Source organism: Pectinophora gossypiella, chromosome 12, assembly GCF_024362695.1.
Source record: "Pectinophora gossypiella chromosome 12, ilPecGoss1.1, whole genome shotgun sequence".
NCBI classification, from domain to species: domain Eukaryota; kingdom Metazoa; phylum Arthropoda; class Insecta; order Lepidoptera; family Gelechiidae; genus Pectinophora; species Pectinophora gossypiella.
This window is the reverse complement of record NC_065415.1, coordinates 12,360,530-12,386,506: the sequence shown is the minus strand read 5'-3', so window position 1 is coordinate 12,386,506 and position 25,977 is coordinate 12,360,530. Positions and strand designations below refer to the sequence as shown.

Here is a 25,977-nt window from a genome sequence, read left to right as displayed (position 1 = left end):
TACATCGACTCCACAGATTTCCCTGTCACAGTTTCCATTTGCCAGTCCCGTGTTATCTTTATCCTCATAGTACAGTTTAATTTAATATGCGCCGTTACGGAGTGGGTTTAGGTACTGAACAAAGTATCTTCCCGGTTAACTTGTTACAAAGCCTATCTAGTAAGAATTTCTGATAGCCGATCCAGTTTGTAGGCAATTAGGCCTCTAATACGATCTTGTAAGTTCTTCGATAGTGGTTGTTACTTTAAACGGGTACTATCGTATATGGAGCGGGATTTAAACTGTCTCAGGATATCAAAATGTTGTACCGAGGATTTTGAAAATAATTGTTGTTATAAGCATTAAAGTAAAATGATACATTTTTATAGGATACACTTCGGTGAGTGTGTGCTGGAACTTCACGAGTTAATTCCACCCATACGGACAACTAGACGTCAGCAGGCATTTCATCCTTATATTGTGGATATACCACCAAAAGAAAGAAAGAAAAAATATTTATTCATACTTATTGTTTTAACATATTAAAACAAAATAATACAATTATGAATGTATGCCGATACGGTTCCACCTCAGCATAATGCCATAGCCTAGACTATGACACTGGTTTTCAGTTGAAACCGGTAAGATAATTAGTTAACACATTAAAGTAAAAATGGACACGAAGCTAAACAAACAATCTAATCCAATATAAACGTTTTGCCTCTTCCATTTCGATGCGAACGGCAAAGGACTGCAACTGTCTGCCGTTGTCTGTTTTTCCAACTCGTTATAATCTGGAAGTCTTCAAGGCTAGAGCAAATAGGCATTGGTGCTAATTCCTGTAAATACCATCTAATTTTATTTTAAGTTATATCTGTCATTTTCTTATCCGCCGAAAAGGAAAGGGACGGGTAATCGACAAGCATAAAATTTATGGAACACGCGTCAATTTTAAGCACAAATCTAAACCAACCGTCTAAAAATTTTACATCAGTCAATAACCCGACACAGTTAAGTGGACAGCACGTCAAACGGATTGCATACCAGCGACGTACCTTTTTGATTCGCCCGGGTTATTCATTCATTTACTCATTCTTCCTAAAATTAAAAGCTGTGAATCAACCGTCCCTTTCCTTTTCGACGGATATGAAAATGACGGATATAACTTAAAATAAAATTAGACGGTGTCTGCAGGAATCGGGGCCATTTGCTAGGTAAGCGTGATTTACTGTCGACCGCATCGTCTCTTACCAAGACAAAATATCTTCCCAGCTGGACTGTGAGTAAAGAAAATACGCGATGAAATGAGCGGTTTATCATACGGGGCATGTCGTGAATGTCGATGACTATATTCAATCAATCAATCAATAATACTTTATTGCACAACAACATAATACAAAGGACATAAACATACGAATAAAACATTAGCACAATAGGCGGCCTTATTGCTAAACAGCAATTTCTGCCAGGCAACCTTAGGGTGAAAGAATAGTATATAGTAGTAGTAGTGTAGTAGTAGTAGTACAGTATATTATTATTATTAGCCTGTGTAATCCCACTGCTGGGCAAAGGCCTCCCCCTCGTCTGTCCAAGTATCCCGGTTCTGTGGTTCTGTGTGTCGATTACTAATAAGTTTATTTCCCCGTCTAAATAATAGTAGTTGTAAGGTCAATGACCTCATCAACGCAGGTGAAAAGGTTTACTACTGAGCCGCCTAAGGCCCCTGGCATGGCTCATGCAACGACTACTTACTTACTTACCAACGCACGGATCATTTTACTTTCATACAATCGAATGATTAGTCTAATGTCCTAACCCAACTAAATATCACAAAGTGATTTTTGTAAAATGTATTCACCAGGATTCGAACCCGGGACTTGCTGCTGGTTAAGAGCCCATCGCTCAACCACTGGTATAGTCATAGTCCATTTATTATATATTTTTATACATTCTTTATCGAAGGTTGTCTGGAAGAGATCGCTTTTGGGATAAGGTCACCTTTGCCCACTTTTTGTTTCTTTTTTGTACCTGTTCTGTGTTTGTGTGTGCAATAATGTATACATGTGTTTATTAATTCATTCATTCACGAATACTGGGCAAAGTACGCAATTTGGAGGCTGTTCTATTCTGCAGTACCTATATTTGAGTACCATAGAACTTTGATGATTTCAACTCGTGCTCACAAACCCTTATATTTGATCACTTTAATTGGTTCGCCTCTTGGCATCCTGTTTAATGAATAAGAAATGATATCCCGACTCGACGCGTGTACGAATGCACACAAGTAATTACGTCGACTTGTTAGTAATGTAAACAAAATTCCATTAATTTGCGTCTGCGTTGATGGCAGAACATTAGAGGAGGGGTGTAAAATAAAACAAGTGAATGCAGCTGTTGTTAATGAGGATAGCTCTTGGACTATGATGGCGTTTTACGTTTAAAGTCAGTGTTATGTGTTGCAAGGCAAAATGGTCTAAGGAGAAATGAATTTCAAAGGTACGTATTTAGGTAGTCACATATGTAAAATGACATTTCGTTGTCTTATAGTGCAAACTACGTAAGCACCTATTTGAAAATCCACATTTTGGAGGGTTAAAAAGGCCACATGGAAGCAATTCATCTAAACAAGCAATATTGTAATTTGAAAATTGCGCAAGTAATAGTAAGTAGGTACGCAAAGCACACAAATGTTGGCAGTTTAGCAATATTGCTTTTTAAAATGAATTGCTTAATGTGATTTTCTTCATCAAAACCTCAATTTTATTCAATTAATTTCTGATGAAAATTGAGTCTAAAATTTTTTACCTTTTTGAGATTTTGATTCACTTTCTCTGTAATGTTATACTGTTGTACAACATTCAACATTTTGTTAATAATTGTACAAGGAATATAAACCGCTGTTATAGCGCGCAACTGTGTCTTTTATGGTAAGTTAAGTTTGCTTTTATTGCTCTGTATGAGGTTGGTATCTTCGACCATGAATGTCAAATCGCCCTGAGCACTAACGGAGAAGTAGCATCGGCTTGGAACATAAAATTATTGCTAACTGTGGATAAAACGATCGAAACGTGCAAGCTCTGGAAATTATTATAACATTGTTTCAAATAAAGAATCTGGGGGGTTTAAATGGCCACATCGATGCAATCCATCTAAGAAAACAATATTGTGGCCATTTTAAACCCCATGATCAACAATGTTATGATTTTAAGCAGTCAGTCATTGGATGGGTGACCAATTAGTAGATTTCATTTACTGGTCGCAACTATTTAAATAGCTATAATAGTCGGCTTCCAGCCGACGGCCATACATTGAAAAACTAGCAAATATACTGGCTACTGGCATATATTAAAGAATACACATAGAACGGTAACTTTCCTCCCCGCACCAATTCATATCGGACGTAGAGCTGGGTTTACCTCACCCCCTCTGGGTTTTACTTTAGTCGAAATGGCCGTAAGCCGCTAAGGAGTAGAGGGAGCGTCAATCAATCAATCAATAATACTTTATTGCACAACGACATATACAAAGGTCATAAACATACGAATAAAAACATAAGCACAATATTGCTATATGCCTTATTGCTATACAGCAATTTCTGCCAGGCAACCTTAGGGTGAAAGAAGTCATGAGCGGCATGTGTGTAATGGCAATGAAATTTTTGTATAGAGTGTCCGCGGTGTGCTATTAGCCCAAACACCTCCAACAACAAACTGTAGATTTGTCTTATAGGAAAGTAGCCTATTGGCGATGTTTCAAGTCGTCATTATTCTAAAATAGTCCTATTGAACATTCAAGTAAGTACTTAAGCACAAGATTTAGCCCTCCGAATGGCAACTTATCCAATTGATAATTCATTAGCCTGCAAAGTTTCAATAGTTGGACTGGATCAGATTATCCGAGCAAATTCTGGAGGTATGCTAAATCAAGCGTCGGGATTAGGAGATCAAGTCAATGATCTGAAGCTTATCTCTCTATCTGTAATTTGTAGGCGTATATCTATTGTGTGTAGTCAGTCGGTTGTAATAAAAGCATATAAGTAGTTTTGACCTACTATCAGTGTTACATTAATATACTTAAGGGTTATAATCATGTACTCACTTTAGAACCCTGTCGCATTAACATAATTTAAGATTTAATGAGACTGACATTTCAATTTGTCAAAAAAGTTAATGTGACATGGTACCAAAGTGTATATTTAATTGCTAATGACAATCATACAGCTGGTATGGCAGTTAGAGTGGCAGATAACTAGTACATCACCTTCAATGAGTTTATAGACAAAATTAGAAAAAGACAAGTTAAACCCGCAAAAGTTTGCCATCTTGCGGTTGTATTTATTTACAATTAATTTGGTATTGAGATGAAATCGTGAATGGTCTATTTAAAATAGTATGGTGATCCGTGCACGTTGGCTGGAAGTTGTAGATTTTAATCCACAACATAAACACAGCTGTGACTGTCTACTGTTACTATGTCACTACGAATCTCCATAGCCTTTTAAATAAACAAAGCACAGAAAGAGAAAGTTTCCCGTTCTACTCACAGGTCTCCACTCTATCGGCCGGAGGGGGTAAGGAGCATGCTCCACCACGCTGCTCCACTCCGGGTTGGTAAAGGTGTTTTTATGGCTAATAACCGAGACCAACGGCTTAATGTGCCCTGCAAAACACGAAATCATCTTACTTTTCTAGACAATTAGGTGGTTCCAGCCTGCAAAGTCCTTACCAAACAAAGGACAGTCTTACTTTGTGATAATAAGTTAGTAAGTTTGTGATCTTAAAAATCATATTTACTTATACCTAGCCAGAAGGCCAACCCATAATCGAGGATAACGACATAACTCGTATGATAATACCGGTAATAATTGTGTGTCGTGTGTCCCAACTAAATCGACAGAGGTCTCCATTGTTAGCGGAACTACCTAACTCCCCAAAAGACTGCTTGAATAAACCGAAACTACCCTAAATTGTCCGTATCATGGTTATAACTCAACGTTGCTTAAACTTGGTATTCCTCTACATAAATGGAGTCTTGAGCCTAGATTAAAGCGGTTCAAGACAGTTCTGCTGCCATGGGGCTAATAGTCGAGTTGTTAGCTATTAAGGTTTCAGATGTCGGATAATGCATGAAGTTCGTATGCGGTCTATTACGAGATTAGTCTTATACTTACAAGTGAAGTTGAGAATAATTTGTGAGGGGCAAGTTATGGCGATTTTGGGCTTAGAGCGAGGTTACACGAAGTTACACATCGTCGTTCGTCCGTTGACATCTGAGCGCTGACACTCCGTCGTTTCCCATATCACAACGGCATGCCTTTCAAGAGATGCTATAGTGTGTACTGTAAATGATGATCAATTAAATAACAGCATATTTGTGTATTATAATAATAATTGCGTTATGAAAAACGTCTACGACAAGTACGAATTATCAAAACAAATAAAGCGAAGGTTGGTGGTAGGGCTGGCAGAGGAAGACCTAGAAGGCGTATATTGACCAAATTGGAGATGTCCTTGGAAAAGGTTCAGGGGGGTTAAAATGGCCATATCGAATCAATACATCTAAGAAAGCAATATTGCAATTTAACATTAGTGTGCAGTAAAGTAAGTGCGCAATGCAAGCAAATGTCAAATAGCAATATTGCTTTCTCAGATGAATTGCTTCGATGTGGCCATTTTAACTTCCCAGTACGATCTACTCTGAACCGGTGTGCGTGTATGAAACGATTGACGAATGTGGAGGAAGCAAGAGAAGTCAGGATCGAAATAACTAGAATTCCATAATCTTTGCTTACCCCAGCGGAGAGTTTATGTGTGTGTGTGTTTACGACAAGTCCGGGACAAATATGGAACGTGGATGTTTCTCTTCGTCTCTGTAATGGTAATTTAGTATTTTTACACCGTTGTAATTGAATAAAACATATTGTTTGAATACACTCTATTATACGTTCCTATCAACCAGTATTTATTGTACCGTCACTAATACACGGTGTGCATAATAAAAAAATAAAAATACGTGAACCTGCCTGCTCTGTAAATGCCGGATATGCATCCCCATTGATTTACGAATCGAAAAACAGATTTGCAGCTATTTCATTTTGCTTTTGTTTTCGGATCCTACTGGTTTGCGATGAAAAATTTTCACCACAAAAAGCCATTTGCGGCAGAAAAAATTCGTGGACGTGAAAATTTGACATGTTTCCGTTTTAATACGGTGCAGTCGGTTTTAGGTTACTTTTTATTGAATTTGTTTTCTTCGTTGCGAGGCATGTGTTGTTTGTTTTCGTATTAAGTCTGCAATAAGTGGCATCCCTACACCGTTATACGTTTTGATCTGTTTTTTTGAAGATTACGTTTAAATATGCAGCTTTTGGAATACTTTCTTGTTTTTGTCGTCAAAATACTGAAAAAATCCCAATTATCACTAATGTCATCAAAAGTTAAATTTTCAACATGTCACGCTCACTAACTGTAGTTGCAAAGTTTACATAAATTCTATATATACTCAGAAAGTGACTATGTTGGGATTTCGTTCTCGAAAAAGCGAAAATAGATAATGGAAACGAAAAGGCCGTATTGGGTGCACCGATGTCGCCCATAGCTTCTGATTTCTGTTTTGACCATCGATAGAACTGCATTTGCGATAGCTCGATAATAGCTTGCAAATTGCATAGAAATGGAGTGAAATTTGAATAATTATGTTAGGGTTGTAAACACAATCAGTACAAGGCCCGCACACTAGGGACTGCCCTCTTTGTATGTTAATATCGTTTGTTTTCATGCGAGCTTTAGGGTTGCGGATTTTATTGTAAATAATTCGATTAAATATTGATTTTGTTTCCTTTTTCAATTTGTTATTGGAACTTTTTTGACCTTATAATTCCAATTAGTAATAGATCGTAAAGTTAGGATTCTATTTTGAAGAAGACTAATATTATGAAGGCTTCGGAATACCTAAAGCAGGCCAACATTCAAACTGCGCTTCTTCTGCCTTGCTTTTGGTAGGCTGAAGCCTTTAGTTTAGAGTCTTATTTATTTTATTTTTTTAAGTTTTATTTTAGTTTTCTTCAGGAACGCAGTTACTTTTATCTTTGCGCAGTACCTAAGTTAGTATAACCGAAGTTGACATGGTCGAAAAGTTATTAGGTATATGGTATATAAATAGTAAAATAAACAGACTCTATACGTCCCGCTACAGGCCTCTCCTCAATCAACCGGAGGGGTTATGGAGAATACTCTACCACGCTGCTCCACTACACGTTGGTGGAGGTGAGTTTTACGACTAATATCCAAGGATAATAGCTTAAAATGCCCTGCGAAACACGGAATCTTCTTACTTTTCGGACAATCAGTCTCACAAAGTGATATCGGCAATGTCCTCATCGGGAATTGAGTCGAATATATCGGATAGTATCAGACACTTATCCGGCATATAGTCTATCAGGCAAATGCTGAGGCCCTTACACGATATAAGAGCAGGCTTTGTACAGTTTAGAGTATCGGTAGCCCTAGTAACGAGTGACATGTTCCGCTCGTGAGCCGCCATTCTTTGTTTTTATTCATGGGACCCGCAGCGGCCGCCGCTGAATTTTGTATGTCCCAATACGGAATGGCTCACAGTGCCATATGAATACATGTTTATTGTCCGGCCCAAGGCTGGTGCTTAGCACTTACTTCAACCAATGTTTTGTTGTATTTAGATTCTGTCCTTGAACGACAATCGTTAGGTTTCGCGCACGAATAATTTGATTTTCAGAATGGTTATTTTTCTGAAATAGCAATCAATCAATCGGATAAAATGAATAGATGGGTTCTTGAAATAATGTCTATGGGCTCTTGAAAGGTTTCATAAAAAAACATGTAACACAAACCTATATGAGAATTGGGTAGTTACCTAGGACAAAGAAAAATTATGAAATTTTGATTTACTTAATAAAGACAAATCTAAAGGTGACGAGAAACGTTTTCTTTTGTCTATTTAACTTATTTATGAATTTTAATAAAGAAAAATGTAAGTAGAATATTAAGTAAAAAATTTTGTAACGTTTTTCTATCACGTCACAGGTTACTTTTTCATACTCTCCTAGTAATTTCGTGTTTTGACGTTTAGTAAAAAGTCTGATTTGACTAGTTAAAAACTACCATATTATGCTTTTTAAGTCACAAATTATTACTCCATGGTTTAAACTAATGTACTTTATACGAGATTTGGAATATAATCATTGTAATAAATTTCGTTCGTGTACCTAATGTATGTCATATTCAGCCACAGTTTGAAGGTGTCCGGTCACAAGCATTAATATGTATACACTTTAGTACCATGTCACATCAACTTTTTTAACAAATCAAACCGTAAGTCTCATTAAATTTCAAGTATGATAGTGCGACAGGGTTCTAAAGTGGGTACATGATATTGTTCATAACTGTCCATATAGTATTCAATGCGCCAAATCATAATTATATGCATTAGCGAACAGTGCCTGCGGATGATCTTATACCTATTGCTCAAACAGGTCACGTAATCAAATTAATCATGAGGTTTGATAGTGGTACGAATGATTTAAGGGGTTATATCGATTACGTGAGGCGATTTCCGATTATAATTTGGTGCCTATGAAATTCCAAAACTTGGCACGTATAATTTCTTACCTACCTACTTCAATAGCCCTCAATATGTCAAAGACAAAGATGACGGTAGATATAATTATAAATCTTCTATCGTGTGGGTTGTGAGGTGGATTACCAATCCCATCATCCCTGGTGTCAGGGTTATTATTGAGTCGCCAAAGGCCCCTGACATGACTCGAGTAACGACTACAAACTTACATCAGTAAGTAGTAACCGGGACCAACGTCTTAACGTACCTTATGAAGCACGGATCATTTTACTTTCTGACAATCAGGTGATCAGTCTGTAACTAGGGATCACAAAATGATTTTTGTGATATGTCCCCACAGGGATATGAACCCGGGACCTCCGGACCGTGAGCTCAACGGTCAAACCATTGGACCACGGAGGCCCTTAATTATAAATGATACCTATAAATGGAAATTTCGTTTACGACTTGGTCTGAAACCAGATTATTATAAGTTAGGATGTAGACGATATGGTAGGAGATACTAAGGTAACGGCAATAAGGAAGATGTTCCACTTAGCAGTAACACGTGCAGTGCTAATGCTTAAGGATCCAGTCTTGGAAATAAGGGCTCATAAAAAGAACCAACAATATAAGCCTTTAAACCAAAAGAAATTGCTCGTTCAGAATTTTCAACAATGGATGTGGTGGCGTAATGAGTTCAAATTGAAAACGTACACCCACTTTTTACAATTTGTCGCAAGATTGATTCAATTGAGTTCTGCCATTTCCATTCTGTATGCAACCGAATAATACTTCAAGTGGTTCTTATTGTCGCCACTGTAAACGGATCTTCCCTTTCTCTAATGGATCATATTGCGGGTGGGTGGAATGGGATAGTTCGAAAGGTCACGCTAAATTGGACGAGAGAGTCTGTCTCCTGACATTTGAGGAGCCGAGAATCGCCCAAAACGGACCCCTTTCCTTGGCGTGAAATTGAATCTTGTTGCGGATGGAGGGTGCACAGAAAACTTAAATATTTAAGGGGAAATTACCATCTAGAGAGGCAACCCGACGTTTCAGAGGTAAGGTATTAATTTTACGAGCCCCATTGTAACTGTAGACGTGGATGTATGAAGTCGTTAAGTTTTAGCAGTCGTTTGTAGACAGGATTTAGCTTAAGGGTCGACATTGAATGGCTGGCTAGAGTTATGCGAGTTGACTTTCGGCTGCAGTTTGAATTAATTAAAATTACGAGTACTCCGAGGGTGTTAGAGCTCCCTCGTGTGTGACGTCTGATGATGAGATTACGTCGCCGCTCATAAAAAACTTTGGAATCAGCGAAAGAGGATTGCGAAAGTTTTCTCATGTTAGCTGTAAACTGAACAAATTTTCTAACTTTCTGTGAAAAGAGCACTGAACTCTCGAGTTAAAAGAAGAAGCTATACACATCAACGTCGTGTCTGCTGTAATGAAGGTCTGCGTCAACTTGCGAATTTTGCGAGGAAAACTCGTTAATTTGTTGAGCTATCGATACCTTTGTTTTAGAACAGTGTGGCTGCGGCTCAATGTCAGGGGGAGTCACGTAAGAAGGGTCCGCGTTCTATCCCCGGGGAAGTCAATTTCATTAATACTGCGGTTGTATACCAAGTCAAGGGGACGCTCTCTCTTACATTTTTAAATGTATTAACCGTAATTGAATACCTGCTGGTTTGGAGCAATGAATTAGGATTACGGTGTCTCGTGTTATGGGACCTTTGTTTTCCCGGAGGATTTTTTAATTTGTGGCTCATTTTTTTTCTTCAAATTATCTTTTAGGTTGGTATTTTGAATTCTAAAGCACTCGGTCAGTTTTGGTTTTCTTTGTACTGGTGTAGGGGTGCGTACTACATTATTAGTTTGTAAGTTAAAAATGTTTACGCAGCTAATTTCCCCGCGTCCGTTCAGATTCAGACGAGTACTTAGTACATAGTACAGTCATGAACAATATCATGTACCCACTTTGGAACCCTATCGAACTATCATATTTGACATTTAATGAGATTTACGGTTATTTTGTCAAAAATGTTAATGTGATATGGTTTCAAAGTGTATACATATTAGTACTCGTGACCGTACATAGTATATAGGTTTAAGTAGTTAAGTCTACCTTATATCATTTTATAATTGTGTACAATAAACCCGGACTTTTGTGAACTGTCATATTCCTTCTGATTAACACTTAGAGCAAATTATGGATGTAATAGTTTAGTAGGTACATAAAGTTTTAGACTCAATGTATTAAACTATTTGAGTAGTAGGTAAGGTTACCAGGAAAACTCTAAATACGAAAGCAACAAAATACCTATCAAATTATGAATATTAAGTAAGAACCGTCTAGACTTCATAATGATTCATTTTGATTGTTGTGTAAGTAAATAAGTTTGAACCATAAATTAAGGAGAGTTATTTAAGTTACTTGTAAGCACTTTAATAAGCTAGCTAGTATTACATAGGGCGAAATAATATGTTTCTTTTTATTAGGTATTCCGACAGCTTCCGTGGTTCAGTGGTTAAGCGTTGTGCTTACGATCCGGAGGCTCTGGGTTCGAATCCCGGTGAGCACATATCACAAAAATCACTTTGTGATCCCTAGTTTGGCTAAGAAATTACAGGCTGATCACCTGATTGTCCGAAAGTAAGATGATCCGTGCTTCGGAAGGCACGTTAAGCCGTCGGTCCCGGTTACTACTTACTAATGTAAGTATGTAGTCGTTACATGAGCCATGTTAGGGGCCTTTAGCGGCTGAGTAATACCCCTGACACCAGGGTTGATGAGGTTGGTATTCCACCTCACAACCCATACGATAAGAAGAGAAGATAAGGTATTCCAACAAGCAACGCAACGTAAGGTGCTGGTAAAAAACATATTTTTTGCATAAAGAAAATATGGAAGCTTAAAGAGTTTCAAGTTTTTTTTATGTAATCTCGGTAGATTAGGTTGAAATACTTTCAAAGGGGAACAGTTTAGGGAGGGAACCGCTGTACAGTTATTTTGTATTAACTTAATAACCAACGTGGTGTCTTCTGCCTTTAAAGTAAGTACCCTTTTTTAAGGATCCGTCCCTTAGGTAAAGTTCAAGACAAAATAATTAAATCAAATATACTTACTTTATTGCACAGAACTCAATTTCAACAATCAGACATAACACGTGGATACAGTACAATTTGCGTGGCCTTATTGCTCTAGAGCAATTTCTTCCAGGCAACCACTACCAGGAAACGTCACTTTGTTGTCAATCATAAAAAAAATGTTTTTGCGGTGACAAAAATGGTTAAAGGGAAAGCAGTTTTATAGCTTAAGTGAGTTTTTTAGTCTATAAATAGGTTTTTTTCTTTTTTTTATATAGATAAATATTTTTGTAATTAAGTATTTGTCAGTACCTTATGTAATTATTATTGTATGTCACAACATGACTAAATGTGCAGAGCGCTATAAGCATCACTTCCATCGATATACCTACCACATTTATGACAATAAATTTTCATTTCATTTCAGAGACAATAATCGACGGCAAAGTTAAAGTTTCGGAAGCTTCGGCGCGCGAGTCGGACTCGCACTTGACCGACTTTTTATTTATTTAAGTACATTAAAACTTTATTCTAGTACATTCTTTGATTGATACATTTGACTTGACTTGACAAATGGGGAGCGCTGAGGTCACTCACCCGGTACAAAATTCAGACATCGGGCCTGAGGGTGCCCAGATGGGAGCGAACCTCGGCTCAGGGTGTCGTCTGAGAGGAAGAATATTTGAAAAAATTAATCGCGACAAGCGCTGAATGAAGGAAAACGTCGACCACACCGGCGGGGTCGGTATCGGGGTTCTGAAGTTTTGGTAACTCCAATGCTCAACCGGTGGATAACATAATCTGTTATGTTATTTGTATTGCGACATCGAAATCCAATTAAAAATATTTTTGTGAAAAAATGATAAAACAAAGGTTGATTTTTATCGCTGATACAGAAAAATATAAAGAAGATTAATTACGTAAAATAACGTGATACTCTTATCATAGATAATTGTAATTAAATATACTTACTTATATACATTTATTGTAAGTGGCTGTAACATAATAGAAACTATGTTTTACATAAAATATACTCGATTAATTTTATTAACGATGTAGGAATTTTAGGTTGCATGAAACGAAACGTAAAGGTGTGTGAAAGAGAGAGCGAGGAGTGAGCGAGAGAGAAGAGAGGATTGCGGAATGACAGAAAAATGGCGGTCGGTTATTTCAAAATGGACACATACATAAACTCACGCCCGTATTCCCCGAAGGGGTGGGCTGAACTACAAATAATCAAGAAACTATTTGTAGCCACTTTTGATACTTAGTCCTAAGGTGGAATGAATGATTAACCGTATGATGATAGAGGATCAGCCTTAAAAAACAACAGGAAAATGTATTAAATTCATAAAACGTTTTTAATAAACAAGGATTGAAGAAACATAATCGTTTCCCTCGTGCGCCATCCCACATAAATGTTCATAATATTTTAGTTGTCGTATTTCATGTTATTCGTTGACGTAACTTGGATTTTTTGCAAGTGTACTGGAATATTCGACATAACCACGTAACGTTAAGTATGTGTGTCACAATTTGGAGAGTTTTTTATGGAAACAACATCATCATCATCATCAATTTAAGAGCCACGCTCTTGTCGGTGCAGCATTTCTGTAAAATACTCTCCATGCTACTTTGGAAACAACAAAATACTAAATTTAAAAGCATTTCTATTTGCAATGTACAAAAAGTATTTATTTAAGTAGGTAGGTATAGGTGTACCAGAATCTGATGTCAAATGGGAAAATAAAATTTCTATAGTAAGCAAAACTCGGGTAATTGGATGAAAACGTCTTGATACTTTTTATTATTTACCTATTGACGGACAACACAATATAATGTAATATAATGTATGTCCATCAGATCCTGGTGGACCTAAAGTCGTTACATACTTTTCAATTATACAGTTATAACCCTGACTCTAGGGTTAATGAAGTCGGTCCCTTATCTCACAATCGACACGAGAAAGAAGATAGTAAGTATTGCAGAATTGACTGATTAAGTAAAAAACGCTGTTGATTTTACAATAATAATAATTTCCTCAACATCAAAATCTGTTAATGTATTTCGAGTCGTTAACAAAGCAACAAACGACGCATGTTAGAAATTACACAATAAAGCCGATTGATAAAGAATCGCCACCAAATCCGTTTACCTTATCAACTTAAGTCGGTAAATGTCATTGATAACACTCAGTGAACTATCGTCGCGAAGGGCGTGCAGACGAGAAAATGGCGAAAGTATATTTTTGTGTCGTTCTGTGCCTTCTAAGTTTAAATCACATCGACGCAGTGGAACTGGTGAACGGAAAAGTCAAGATTACAGTGGGAACAACCTCAGGATGTTCAGACACCATGAATTTCATCACTAACCAGTTGGTCGATACGTACAACACTTACAAAGATTTCATGGAAGTGGAATTTGTGCCTTGGGGCAGGACGAGATACGAACCAGATGGCAGTATGTGGTGTCAGTTTAACCACGTCGGTCACGATTGCTTTGCAAATCGTCTCCACAGGTGCGTGCTGGATCATTTACGAGGCGATCAAGATGCTCAGGTTGAGTACATGGCCTGTGAGTTTGCGCCCCCTTACCCCGCATTCCAACACAGGTCCTACGCTTGCGTTCAGTCCGCTGGGCTTCCTGTCGTCCCTATAGACCACTGTGTAGATTCTTCCGGACAAGATTTGGACGATGCCGCCCAAGCCGCCGCGGCTGAACCTATGCAAATTATTAACTTCGTCCCGTCGATCCATTTCAACGATGTTATAGACCGCAGTGTGCATGACCAGGCCAGAAGAAGACTAAAAAGCATGATATGCTTCGCTTTGGCAGAAGACTCGAGCACCGGCGTCACCGACTGCCAAATTTAAAACTTCCAACTCAGTTACCGTTTCAAGAGCCTCTCGATCGCAAGAAATAAAAGTTTTATCTTAGCTGGCTTCAGCGTCGGGAGGATTTTGGGATATTCGCGCTAAATATCCAACTTTTGCCGCCTTGTAATCGACGAACTTGTGCAATTGGACAATCGCCGGCGGAGATACGGCTAATAGCTGGTAATTCTTGGAGATAAGAGCGGTAATAACAGCTCCATTCGTTAATCTGAATGGTAACACTTTATGTGTGTTAATTATCTTGCCAAATACGTATTGTTCAATCTAAAATCTGACTCAGAACCTATGCTTACAACATTAAATATTAAAATGCTTATTAGACAAATACAGCTAAAATATATTTTTTATATATGGTAAACTTTAATGTGTTTTTTTATTAAGTACATATTAATTATAAAATATAATAATAAAGTTTTTCTAAAAGCACAAAATTTGAACACAAAAAAAATCAAATGCGTAATAAAAAAAAACATACCTACTCAGTTATTTTACCTAACAACTGGAACTACCAACCCACATAGGTCGTAATCTCGTAACTACACACATCAGGTTGTATTATTGCTAATTTGGCATGTATATTATGATGAGCAGTATAATGTGTATGTTTGTCGGTTAATGTGGCAAACGACCCTCCTAACTGCCTGCACTGTATTGTGCAGACCCGCATTATAATCGTGCCTCCATCATTTTGTGCTGTTCTGGGAATAATTCGGGACTTATAAACCTTCTCTGCAGAGGATAGAATTTTGGAGAAAATCCGTTCTCTATTTCAATTTTTGAGTGTAACAGGCGTATACTAATGAAATTGAATGAAAAAAATTCAATAGAGTAGTGGGTATATAAATATCTTATTATTATTATTGTGTGATTTAGTTTACACGTACCTGAGTAGACAGTAAGAAAATATGCGGTCTCGACGAACCTATAATTATCTACACACATGAAATGGAGATACAAGACCCAGTGATACAAAGGACCTAGTTTTGTACTGTTTTTTTTTACCAGGCTTATAAAATGTGAAAGTTAGTATTTTTATTTCGTTAAGATCATCACGAAATGCATGATGCCTACTCGCTGACAGAAAAGTATATTAAATCTCTACACAAAAAAGATCTAAAATCGCAACAAAAAAAAACCACTTGTAATCGCTGTGATAATAACAGAATTTAATTTACATTTTATTTCTAGACTACTTCTTCTACTTCTATCGTATAGGTTGTGAGGTCGATTACCAACCCCACCAACCCTGGACACCTAATAATACTATCAACACTACTAATATTACCAAGTATCCACACAAGAAGACATTACCGATTTCAATGTTCAGACAGAATTTTCTAACCATTGCTCTAAAATTTTTGTAATCTTGCAAAATCCTAAGATTTGTTCAATTTATGGTCCTTCAAGACATTATTCCGTTATGGACGGCCTCATGAACCAATATAGTTCGGCCATTAAGCGATTGAAAAATGTCACAAGCCACTTTGCACCGCCGATGCGCAACATTAACCCTGGAAGGGATTGTATGAAAATTGCTAAAATATGACATAGACGAACTTCACGGATTTTATAGGGAATCGTTTAAAACTTTAGCAGATAATTTTGTTGGCAATTGTTTTCAAAGAAAAAACGTTCTACATGAATATTCTACTACATTTACTAGCCGCTTTACCAATAAAAAATAAACAAGCAGTCAAGCATAGTTCAATCGAATTATTTGATAATTGGATTTAATTTTGTTTGTCCAATTTTGATGTCGATACTATAATATTATACGTTCATCGCTTGTTTATCTTTTATTGGTGAGGCGGTAAGCAAGTATAAAAATTTAAGCCAGTCTTCATTTCCATTATTTGCACAGAGCCGGCAAAGCGGAACGACCGCGGAATTCATACAAAATCTCTTCTCAAAATTGTCTGGCTTTACTAGCTATGTCTGAATTAAATGTTTTTAAAAACATGAAAACATAAAATAATGATGAAGACAAAAATCCTTTTTGTAATATTTGTGTGTTGTCATTGTGTTCCTATTATCATAGGAGTTACCATAGGTACATCGGCGTGCTTCTCAATCGGTGAGCGGCGGAACGAACCCCGGTACTGGACCAAGTTAAGTTATCTTTTGTGCAGTTTTCACAAACACAGTTTGCTCGACCATTATAGACGGCGATACGGCTTACCTCCTATCACGTTGGTCTAACAAAAAGCTCGGTGAGATGGGGACTTAGTTCATCGTGCGATCGATGTAACTCTGACTATCCCAATCGGGATACAGTCGTGAGCTTATTAGATTAGATGCATTTATTTCACATTTAGTTGTACCACAGATTTTAGACATAATATAAAACGGTAATAACATAAATATGATCGTCGAAAATGATAACAAAAAAAAAATCAACAAAGAAGATAATATATATTAAATTAATATGTCAAAAGATAATAAATCAATAGAATGCCATTGCTAATATGAGTAATAAATTAATTATGTATAAAATATAAATACATTCAAGTAATAATTACAATAAAATAGAATGTCAATTTTTCAACAGAATTTTTTAACAAACACAAAAGGTTTTTTAGACGGTGACCGAATGATACGTCACATTTCTCATTTAATGTATGTTATGCATATGTCTTTGCTTATCCAATATACTTTATGGACGTAAGCTTATATATGTCACCGTAAAATTGTAAATAACGTTAGATTATAATCTATCGATTTGAATCTCGCGAGATTGTGAACTGTCGAATAATTATGAATCGTATCATATTGCTTACAATTTAACGTATTATTTTTCGGTAGATTATAATTTATCGAAGTGAAACCGTCAAATTGTGATACGAAACGCACCTCGCGTGCTATACCATAGAGTTACAAAACTATTAGAGTGAGCATAATGTTAATTTGGGATTCTCTTAAAATGCATAAATGTTTTTGTCATAATTTTAATTATCATAATCCTTTTTGCATAACGTTTTTTAGCATAATAGTTTTACTTTCCCATAATAACATCTAGGAATACTGGTTTGTTAGGTATAACTTATTTTTGGGATTAATAAATAGATATCCATAATTCTTTTTTAGAATAATAGTGTTTTGTCAAAATTTTTACAAGGCATAACAGTAGGTTAGGGTGCGGCGGGGGTGGCCCTTGGGCCACCCCTATGCCGCCAACATGTTTATCTTACACACGATAAGTATACTGAATGATACGTTTCAGATTTTTTAATTTTGATACATTTTTTCTTACCATGTGATGTCAGAATTATTGATTACTTACTAAATAATTACTAAATACGTACTTGATTTCACAATCTTGAAGAGCATTTATTTTATTTGACTGATACCTGTGTTTTATTCCTAACTCTATGGACACAGAACGGTCTACTGTAAGGCCGACCAATCAGGGACAGCCGTCGGACAGTTGACAATTTGACAATTGTAAGATTGTGATTTAACAGTTTTACTTCGATAGATTATAATCTGACGAATAATAATACGTTAAATTGTAAGCAGTATATTACGTTTCACAATTTTTCGACAGTTCACAATCTCGCGAGATAGATTATAATCTAACGTTATTTACAATTTTACGGTGACATATACATAGCGTATCATACTTACTCCTTTACCCGTACACAACCTACAGATGAACCGAAATATGAATATGTAACAACGTTATTTCGCAACACATTTTGCCGCCGGTATTTCAGTCGCATCCAACTGTTATTACAGGTAAATAACTAGTAAATACCATGTTACACTATGAGCTCTACATTACCATAGTATTATGCAGATCACCACTGCAGTAACCGCTACAGACATGATACTCTAATACCACCTTTATGGATAGTTTCATACCTCTATTATGATGATATTGGTTCGGTGTGAACAAATATATACCTACTGGCAGTATGGGAACTTCTTCGGCTGCTTTGCTTTTTAAATAGGTTGCGAGTTATTTAAAAACAAAAAGCGGACAGATTTTAACCACAAAGGATTCATCATGAGGAACTAGGTGTCTATCGAAATGGACTCCTTGTATCGTGTGGATTGTGAGGTGGATTACCAGCCTCGTCAACCCTGGTGCCAGGGTTATTATTGAGCCGCCAAAGGCCCCTGACATGGCTCATGTAACGACTACATACTTACATCAGTAAGTAGTAACCGGGAACAACGACTTAGCGTGCCTTCCGAAGCACGAATCGTCTTACTTTCAGACAATCAGGTGATCAGCCTGTAATGTTCTAACCAAACTAGGGATCACAAAGTAATTTTTGTGGTATAACCCCACCGGGATTCGATCCTGAGACATCCGGATTGTGAGCCCAATGCTCAACCACTGGACAACGGGGGTTGTTGTCTAAAGGGATAATGATCTACGGATGTAAAAAGGCCACATTTAAGCAATATATAAAAAAAACAATATTTAGAAGAAAAGGCGCTATGTGATTTGAAGGCGATAATCTTATTAATAAAAATAAGTAATAATAGTACTAGTAGTATAGTAATAGTAGGAAAATAAATAACTTAGTTATTTATTACTTATTTTGCTTAAGAAAAACTTATTAAACACCTACCTAGTATAGCAACTGTATTTAACAGTTAATGCCTCCCGAAGCTATGGCTGTCTAAGACACTGTTTAAATATATCACTGTTTATTAATTCCAGTTACTGTTTATGTTGAGTGTAACGATGTCCATTGAAATGCGACAAGCTTGCCGCTGCAAATTGACTGTTTACAGCGAAAATTGAGCTTCCCATGCTCAAATACAATTTTCTGCTAGTTAAACTTGATAGTATTTGTTGCATACAAATGCGTGCGAATGTGAATAGTTCGAGCGTCAATCGTTCGGTTTGTTTGTCAAATCAAATAGCGTGCAGAACTGTCGTTACTGCAACGACAACATACAGGGGCCTGTTTAATAAAACTTACAATTGTAAATTACAATGACAATTTGATGTACATTGCGGAGTGTGTGATCACGAATACTTTGCAGTTTCATATTAGCTACGTAATGAACACCAAATTGTCATGGTAATTTACAATTGTAAGTTTTATAAAACAGGCCCCAGGTTGTTAGTGACATCGTAACGAATACTCAGGAGGATGATTCAGACCATGATTCTCAGTTGATATCAAGTGGAATTTTCCGTCGCAACATTCACATTTTTTTTTTTAGTTTTTTTTAAATTATTTTCAATTCTATACTTTCGCGATGTGATATACACAAACGTGCATAGGTACAAACGTTTTACATAGAGATATGTATGTCGTAAAATTACGGCATGGCACGGTATTGTTAAGTAGTTTCCGCGATAGTGTTAAGTACCTATTTATATTTTTATAAGAACACTAACTCTTTTAAAGGGCAATTTATACGTTTTTACAATAAGAATCCCGTTGACATTCAGAATTTACCTTTGACGTTTTTTTATTATTAAGACAGAAATTAAACAGAAAATGACAATGGGCACTTTTGTATGAAACTTGGTCCAAGAACCTCCACTGATGAGACTTATATGTAATGAAAGCTTATGCTTTCCCTATGATTCTGGCAAAGTTCTATCAGATTCTGTCCCGGGGTTCTTTTTTTACGGCCATGTTTGTCCTGGCTAAAAATGTGATAAAATACAGTGGGAGCTAAAATCGACTCAAGATTTCTTGCTGGATAACTAAGTCTACATAAATAATTATGTATCATATTGTGTATCATTTTAAAGAGGATCTTTTCCAGAATCCGAAACATAAAAAAAAAACAAAAAAAATCTTTTTGTAAGCGAATTATAGTCAATTTATATCTGCAGCGCCATTGTTTCTCGGTAGCTAAGTTCAAGTTTCATGCCTTTTACCCCTTCCAAAAGTATCTTACCGATTTTTTTTATATTGCTTCCGGAATTTGATCTGAGTGATAATAATAAGAAAAATAAATAAACACCTCTCCGATAGAGACCGCCTAAGCTATTGCCTATTGCAAGAAATCGTCATCATTAGCAAGTCATTACGGTATTGCATATAAGCTTATCAGCAACTTGGAACTTGGTCCAAGAACCTCCACTGGTGAGACTTGCATGTAATGATAGCTTATACTTGTCCTATGATTCTGGCAAAGTTCTATCAAACTCTGTCCTAGGGTTTTTTTACGGCCATGTTTGTCCTGAGTGTACAGTAGTGGACTGCAAAATCACCTCAGGATTTGTTGTCGAAAAACTATTTAACTAAGTCTATATACATAATTATATATCATAATGTATATCAATTTTAAAGGGGAAGGTTATCAGAATCAGAAACACAAATAAAAAAAATGCATTATGTAAACGACTTTTAGCCAACTCACGTCCGTAGCACCATTTTTCTCAGCAGCTACGTACGAGTTTCGCGCCTTCCAACCTTTCCAAAGGAGCCCAATCATTTTTTCCTTCTTCTGATATTGCATTCTTAACCTGACAAGTGACAACAACAAGAAATAAAATAGATACCATTCCGATAGAGGCCGCGTAAGCTATGGACCTATTGCAAGATAATGTACTCAAAGGCTAGTCATTATAATCCAACAGTCGTAACATGATTAGAATGCGGCGGGACGGAAATGTAGTACATCGCCTTATGCGAAAGAGACGAAATATGTGTCTCTTTAACACTAACAGTATACAGCTTAGTACGAGAGAAACAAGAAATAAGTCATTCTAATCAAGATGCAATATAATGACTCTATTGTATACAAAAGAAACACATTTATTAAACAAGTTCAGGCAATAACTGGTGCAAAAGGCGGCTTTATTGCCAAGGTAGCAATTACTACCAGGCAACCTTACGTTTACGTACGATACGTTTGTTGTACCATTCGGCATTGTTTATAAGACAAGATATAAGCCTGGATTAATAAAACAAAATTGTGGTGAAAGAAAACATGCTACATTTGCGTCCTCCCGCATTCTAATCATGTTACGTCTGTTGGATTATAATGACTAGCCTTTGAGTACGTTATCTTGCAATAGGTCCATAGCTTACGCGGCCTCTATCGGAATGGTATCTATTTTATTTCTTGTTGTTGTCACTTGTCAGGTTAAGAATGCAATATCAGAAGAAGGAAAAAATGATTGGGCTTCTTTGGAAAGGTTGGAAGGCGCGAAACTCGTACGTAGCTGCTGAGAAAAATGGTGCTACGGACGTGAGTTGGCTAAAAGTCGTTTACATACTTAATGCATTTTTTTATTTGTGTTTCTGATAACCTTCCCCTTTAAAATTGATATACATTATGATATATAATTATGTATATAGACTTAGTTAAATAGTTTTTCGACAACAAATCCTGAGGTGATTTTGCAGTCCACTACTGTACACTCAGGACAAACATGGCCGTAAAAAAACCCTAGGACAGAGTTTGATAGAACTTTGCCAGAATCATAGAACAAGTATAAGCTATCATTACATGCAAGTCTCACCAGTGGAGATTCTTGGACCAAGTTCCAAGTTGCTGATAAGCTTATAATATGCAATACCGTAATGACTTGCTAATGATGACGATTTCTTGCAATAGGCAATAGCTTAGGCGGTCTCTATCGGAGAGGTGTCTATTTATTTTTCTTGTTATTATCACTCAGATCAAATTCCGGAAGCAATATAAAAAAAATCGGTAAGATACTTTTGGAAGAGGTAAAAGGCATGAAACTTGAACTTAGCTACCGAGAAACAATGGCGCTGCAGATGCAAATTGACTATAATTCGCTTACATAAAGACTTTTTTGTTTTTTTTTTTATGTTTCGGATTCTGGAAAAGATCCTCTTTAAAATGATATACAATATGATACATAATTATTTATGTAGACTTAGTTATCCAGCCCAAGAAGACCAAGAAGAGCTTACATGGAACAGATTAAAGAAAAGGTTAACGTCGTGTCTTATAGGGAAGTCAAGGAATTGGCCTTTGATAGACTGGAATGGAAAATGCTACACCGACAAGAGCGTGGCTCTTAAATTGATGATGATGAGTTATCCAGCAAGAAATCTTGAGTCGATTTTAGCTCCCACTGTATTTTGTCACATTTTTAGCCAGGACAAACATGGCCGTAAAAAAAGAACCCCGGGACAGAATCTGATAGAACTTTGCCAGAATCATAGGGAAAGCATAAGCTTTCATTACATATAAGTCTCATCAGTGGAGGTTCTTGGACCAGATTCGCCCATTCTCCTTTGTAAAAAAGGTTATTATAAGGTTAGTGATTATTTAGAAGTAATTACGCAGCCAAATTACAAAATTGTATACCAATATTTTACGTTTTTTTACAGAAACTCTAGAGCCCTGTGCCGAGTTTTTTCCTGTAGCTTCTTTTCCCCGTCTAACTGCAGTAGTTTTAGGCGTATGAGACGTTCGTTATGTAAAAAGACGATTCAGAATGTAACCGTGTTACCTACTGAATGTAGGTATTTTTGAATTTGTAATGGTATATTTTCTTATTTTATTTATGAATGAAGTAACAATGAGTACGACGTTGAACGCTTTTATTGATGGCTTCACAGGACAGTAGGACTCCAAAGAAAACTTTCGTTTTGATGTTTCGTAAGTATCTCATTTGACTAGGTTGCCAAGTAGCCTATTGTAATGAATTTACTTCAGTCTTATCTACGTTTAGCAATTTTGTTCACTGACACGATAATATGGTTTCATGGACGTCGCAATGCAATCATAATAACGTCGTGTGTTTTTACATAGATAAGTATATCGGTTTAGATATACATGTGTAAGAGCAGTTAAGAGTGACGTGTCTACTTATTTATTTTTAACTACGCCCAAAACGGAGGTGTTTGGGCTAGTCCAGATGGGATTAACGGCTTAACATGTCTTCCTAAGCACGGAATCAATAGTAAGGACTTACGCGCACCGGAGCAGCGTGGTGTTTGAGGGGAGGCCTGTGTCCAGCAGTGTCGAAATATTTCCGAATTTCTGTTCAACAAAACACGAATATAATTAAGTTTTAAATTTAAAACATCAATGATGGTATATCGCGTGAGCCGCGAACTCTTATTGGTTACGCGATAAATAACGCAGTTCTATTGGTTCAATTACCGAGTTGCGCGCGATTAGTCACCATTCTCCGCCTGCACTGATTCAAGCTTGTTGGCTTCCGTTGAGGAATGAAACTTCCAATCGGCGTTCCCCAAAAACACGATAGATGGCGTTGTTAAGTGTTTTCTTCGTTTAAACTTCTTATTTCATGGATAACAGACATATGCATGATTCAGACATATAAATGATGACCCTTTTTATTACACTTATTATTATTCTGATCAAAATAAAGAGAAGCAATATAGGTAGCAACATCAATTTATACATAACGGGAACCAAATATCAAGCAACAATCTGCCAATACATTACATTTTTCAATAATTATTTACCGCAGCAATGTGAAAATAGGTAATTATCTCGTTAAAAGTGAACAACACCATCTATCGTGAGTTTGCGTCGATTGGAAAATCCCTCATTGAAAACATTTCAATAATACGTACATTTATTTATTTTTCCTTAAACTCGGAGGTAAGTATTTAATATTTCTAAGACAAGCCTTACGAAACAAAAAGATCTTTTGCTGAGAAGGGTACCCTATCAAGTCAATATAATATTTGATCGATTGTCACGACAATATCACCTGCTATCCTACCTGTACTGTGGTATCGATCTCTCGGCCAGACGGCTCGCACACAGGGGATCCTACTTCTTCTATTATTCACAACTTACTTCCACCACGAGTGTTCGTTACATCTCCGATGCATTCCGGGAGCTATGAGTTTGTCAGCCTCTTTTATTTTTGAGTAGTCGGCATAGGGTGTCTGCTTTAGAGAATTGTGTATGTTCAGGTGATTGACTTCGCCAGTACCAACCCTAGATTACCACTTTACAGGAGCCTTAGCCAAGTCGTAAACCATCACAACAATGAGGAACTTACCAGGTTGCGTTCCCCAAAAACAATACAGGGTGTTAGTGACATCGTAACGAATACTGAGGGGGGTGATTCAGACCATGATTCTGAGTTAATATCAAGTGGAATTTTCCGTCGCAAAATTCATGTTTTTTTTTAGTTTTTTGTAATTATTTTCAATTCTATACTTTTGAGAATGAAAATTCCACTTGATATTAACTCAGAATAATGAGCTAAATCAGCCCCTTCAGTATTCGTTACGATGTCACTTACACCCCTTACCAGTACATACAGGTAGCCATACAAGTAGGTATGGTTGTTAGTACCACCGTAACGAATACTGAGGGGGATGATTCAGACCATGATTCTGAGTTGATATTAAGTGGAATTTCCTGTCTGAAAATTTAAATTATTTTCCGTTCCATACTTTTGCGACGGAAAATTCCACTTGATATCAGCTAAGAATCATGGCCTGAATCATCCCTCAAAGTTTTCGTTACGATGTTACTAACACCCTGTATAGATGGCGTTTTACAGATTTAATGTGATAATTACCTATTTTCTCATTACTCAGGTACATTATTATTCAAAAATACAACGTAATGACAGAAGCATAATTATATAAAAATAATTATTGCTTTATATTTGGATCACAGTATGTATAGAATTATGTTGCTACCTATATTACTTCTCTTTTTCTGATCACAATAATAATGGGTGGAAGATGTAATTGTGTCTGGGTGTCAAAAGTCATCATTTATACCCAAAAACAAAGTTAAAAGATTCATGTGTCTGTTATCCATGTAATTAGAAGGTTAAACGAAGGAAAATCTTTAGAGCACTATCGGTATTGATTTTAGGAACGTAGCCTGAAAAATGCCTCATTGACAGTGAAAGTGATAAAAAATACCAATGGGATTAATGATATTATATACATTATAGTGTCATGGGTTCGAATCGGCGCTCTGAACCACAGAATTCGAATTTAGAGTTTCAATTTAGGATCTCGTATTTTCCAAGATTTGTCCCGGGTAATGGCACTAGGCTCGCCCCCTATTACATGGGACTGAAACATAGCTGGCGAGGAGTAGGTGTATAATGTGTATATAATATACACTCTGCCACTCAGCTACTTATTTGTTTGTATACAATAAAACACACACAAGGAACAAGTAAGCTTATCTAAAGAAACTTCTACGGGGATACTATTTTTTTTTTTTATACATACATAAACATACATAAACTCACGCCCATAATCTCTAATGGGGTGGGCAGAGCCACAAGTAATCAGAGACAACTTGCAGCCACTGTTGATACGATGTTGTAAGGTGGATTTTTTTATATTATTTATTAATATCCTTTCCGATAATAAACTATGTCTCTCTTTATTTAAGAGCTGCGCTCTTGTCGATGGAGTAATCGCCTTCATTACTCCATAGATAGGGCGTGTAGAACGGTGGTTGCCCCAATCGCCTTCCGTTCCGCAGTACACCGACCAATTTC

The 25,977-nt window shown here is 36.7% G+C and overlaps 2 protein-coding genes across 3 annotated transcripts in view; both read left to right on the top strand.

Annotated features, from left to right (window-relative positions):
• The window catches only part of LOC126371256 (organic cation transporter protein-like), a 328,816-nt gene that overhangs the window by 239,423 nt on the left and 63,416 nt on the right, over positions 1 to 25,977 (top strand). The window contains exon 8 of one of the 2 annotated variants that reach the window (XR_007566986.1): positions 5,505 to 5,516. The exons of the other annotated variant lie outside the window; for it this stretch is intronic. The gene's annotated coding sequence lies outside the window, so the exon portion shown is untranslated. Of the gene's footprint in view, positions 1 to 5,504; positions 5,517 to 25,977 lie in introns of those variants that run through there. 2 annotated transcript variants of the gene reach the window in all.
• LOC126371341 (GILT-like protein F37H8.5) lies at positions 13,842 to 14,919 on the top strand. The gene has a single exon (XM_050016648.1). It carries the CDS (start codon positions 13,893 to 13,895, stop codon positions 14,532 to 14,534), a length of 642 nt encoding a protein of 213 aa, XP_049872605.1. The 5' UTR covers positions 13,842 to 13,892; the 3' UTR covers positions 14,535 to 14,919.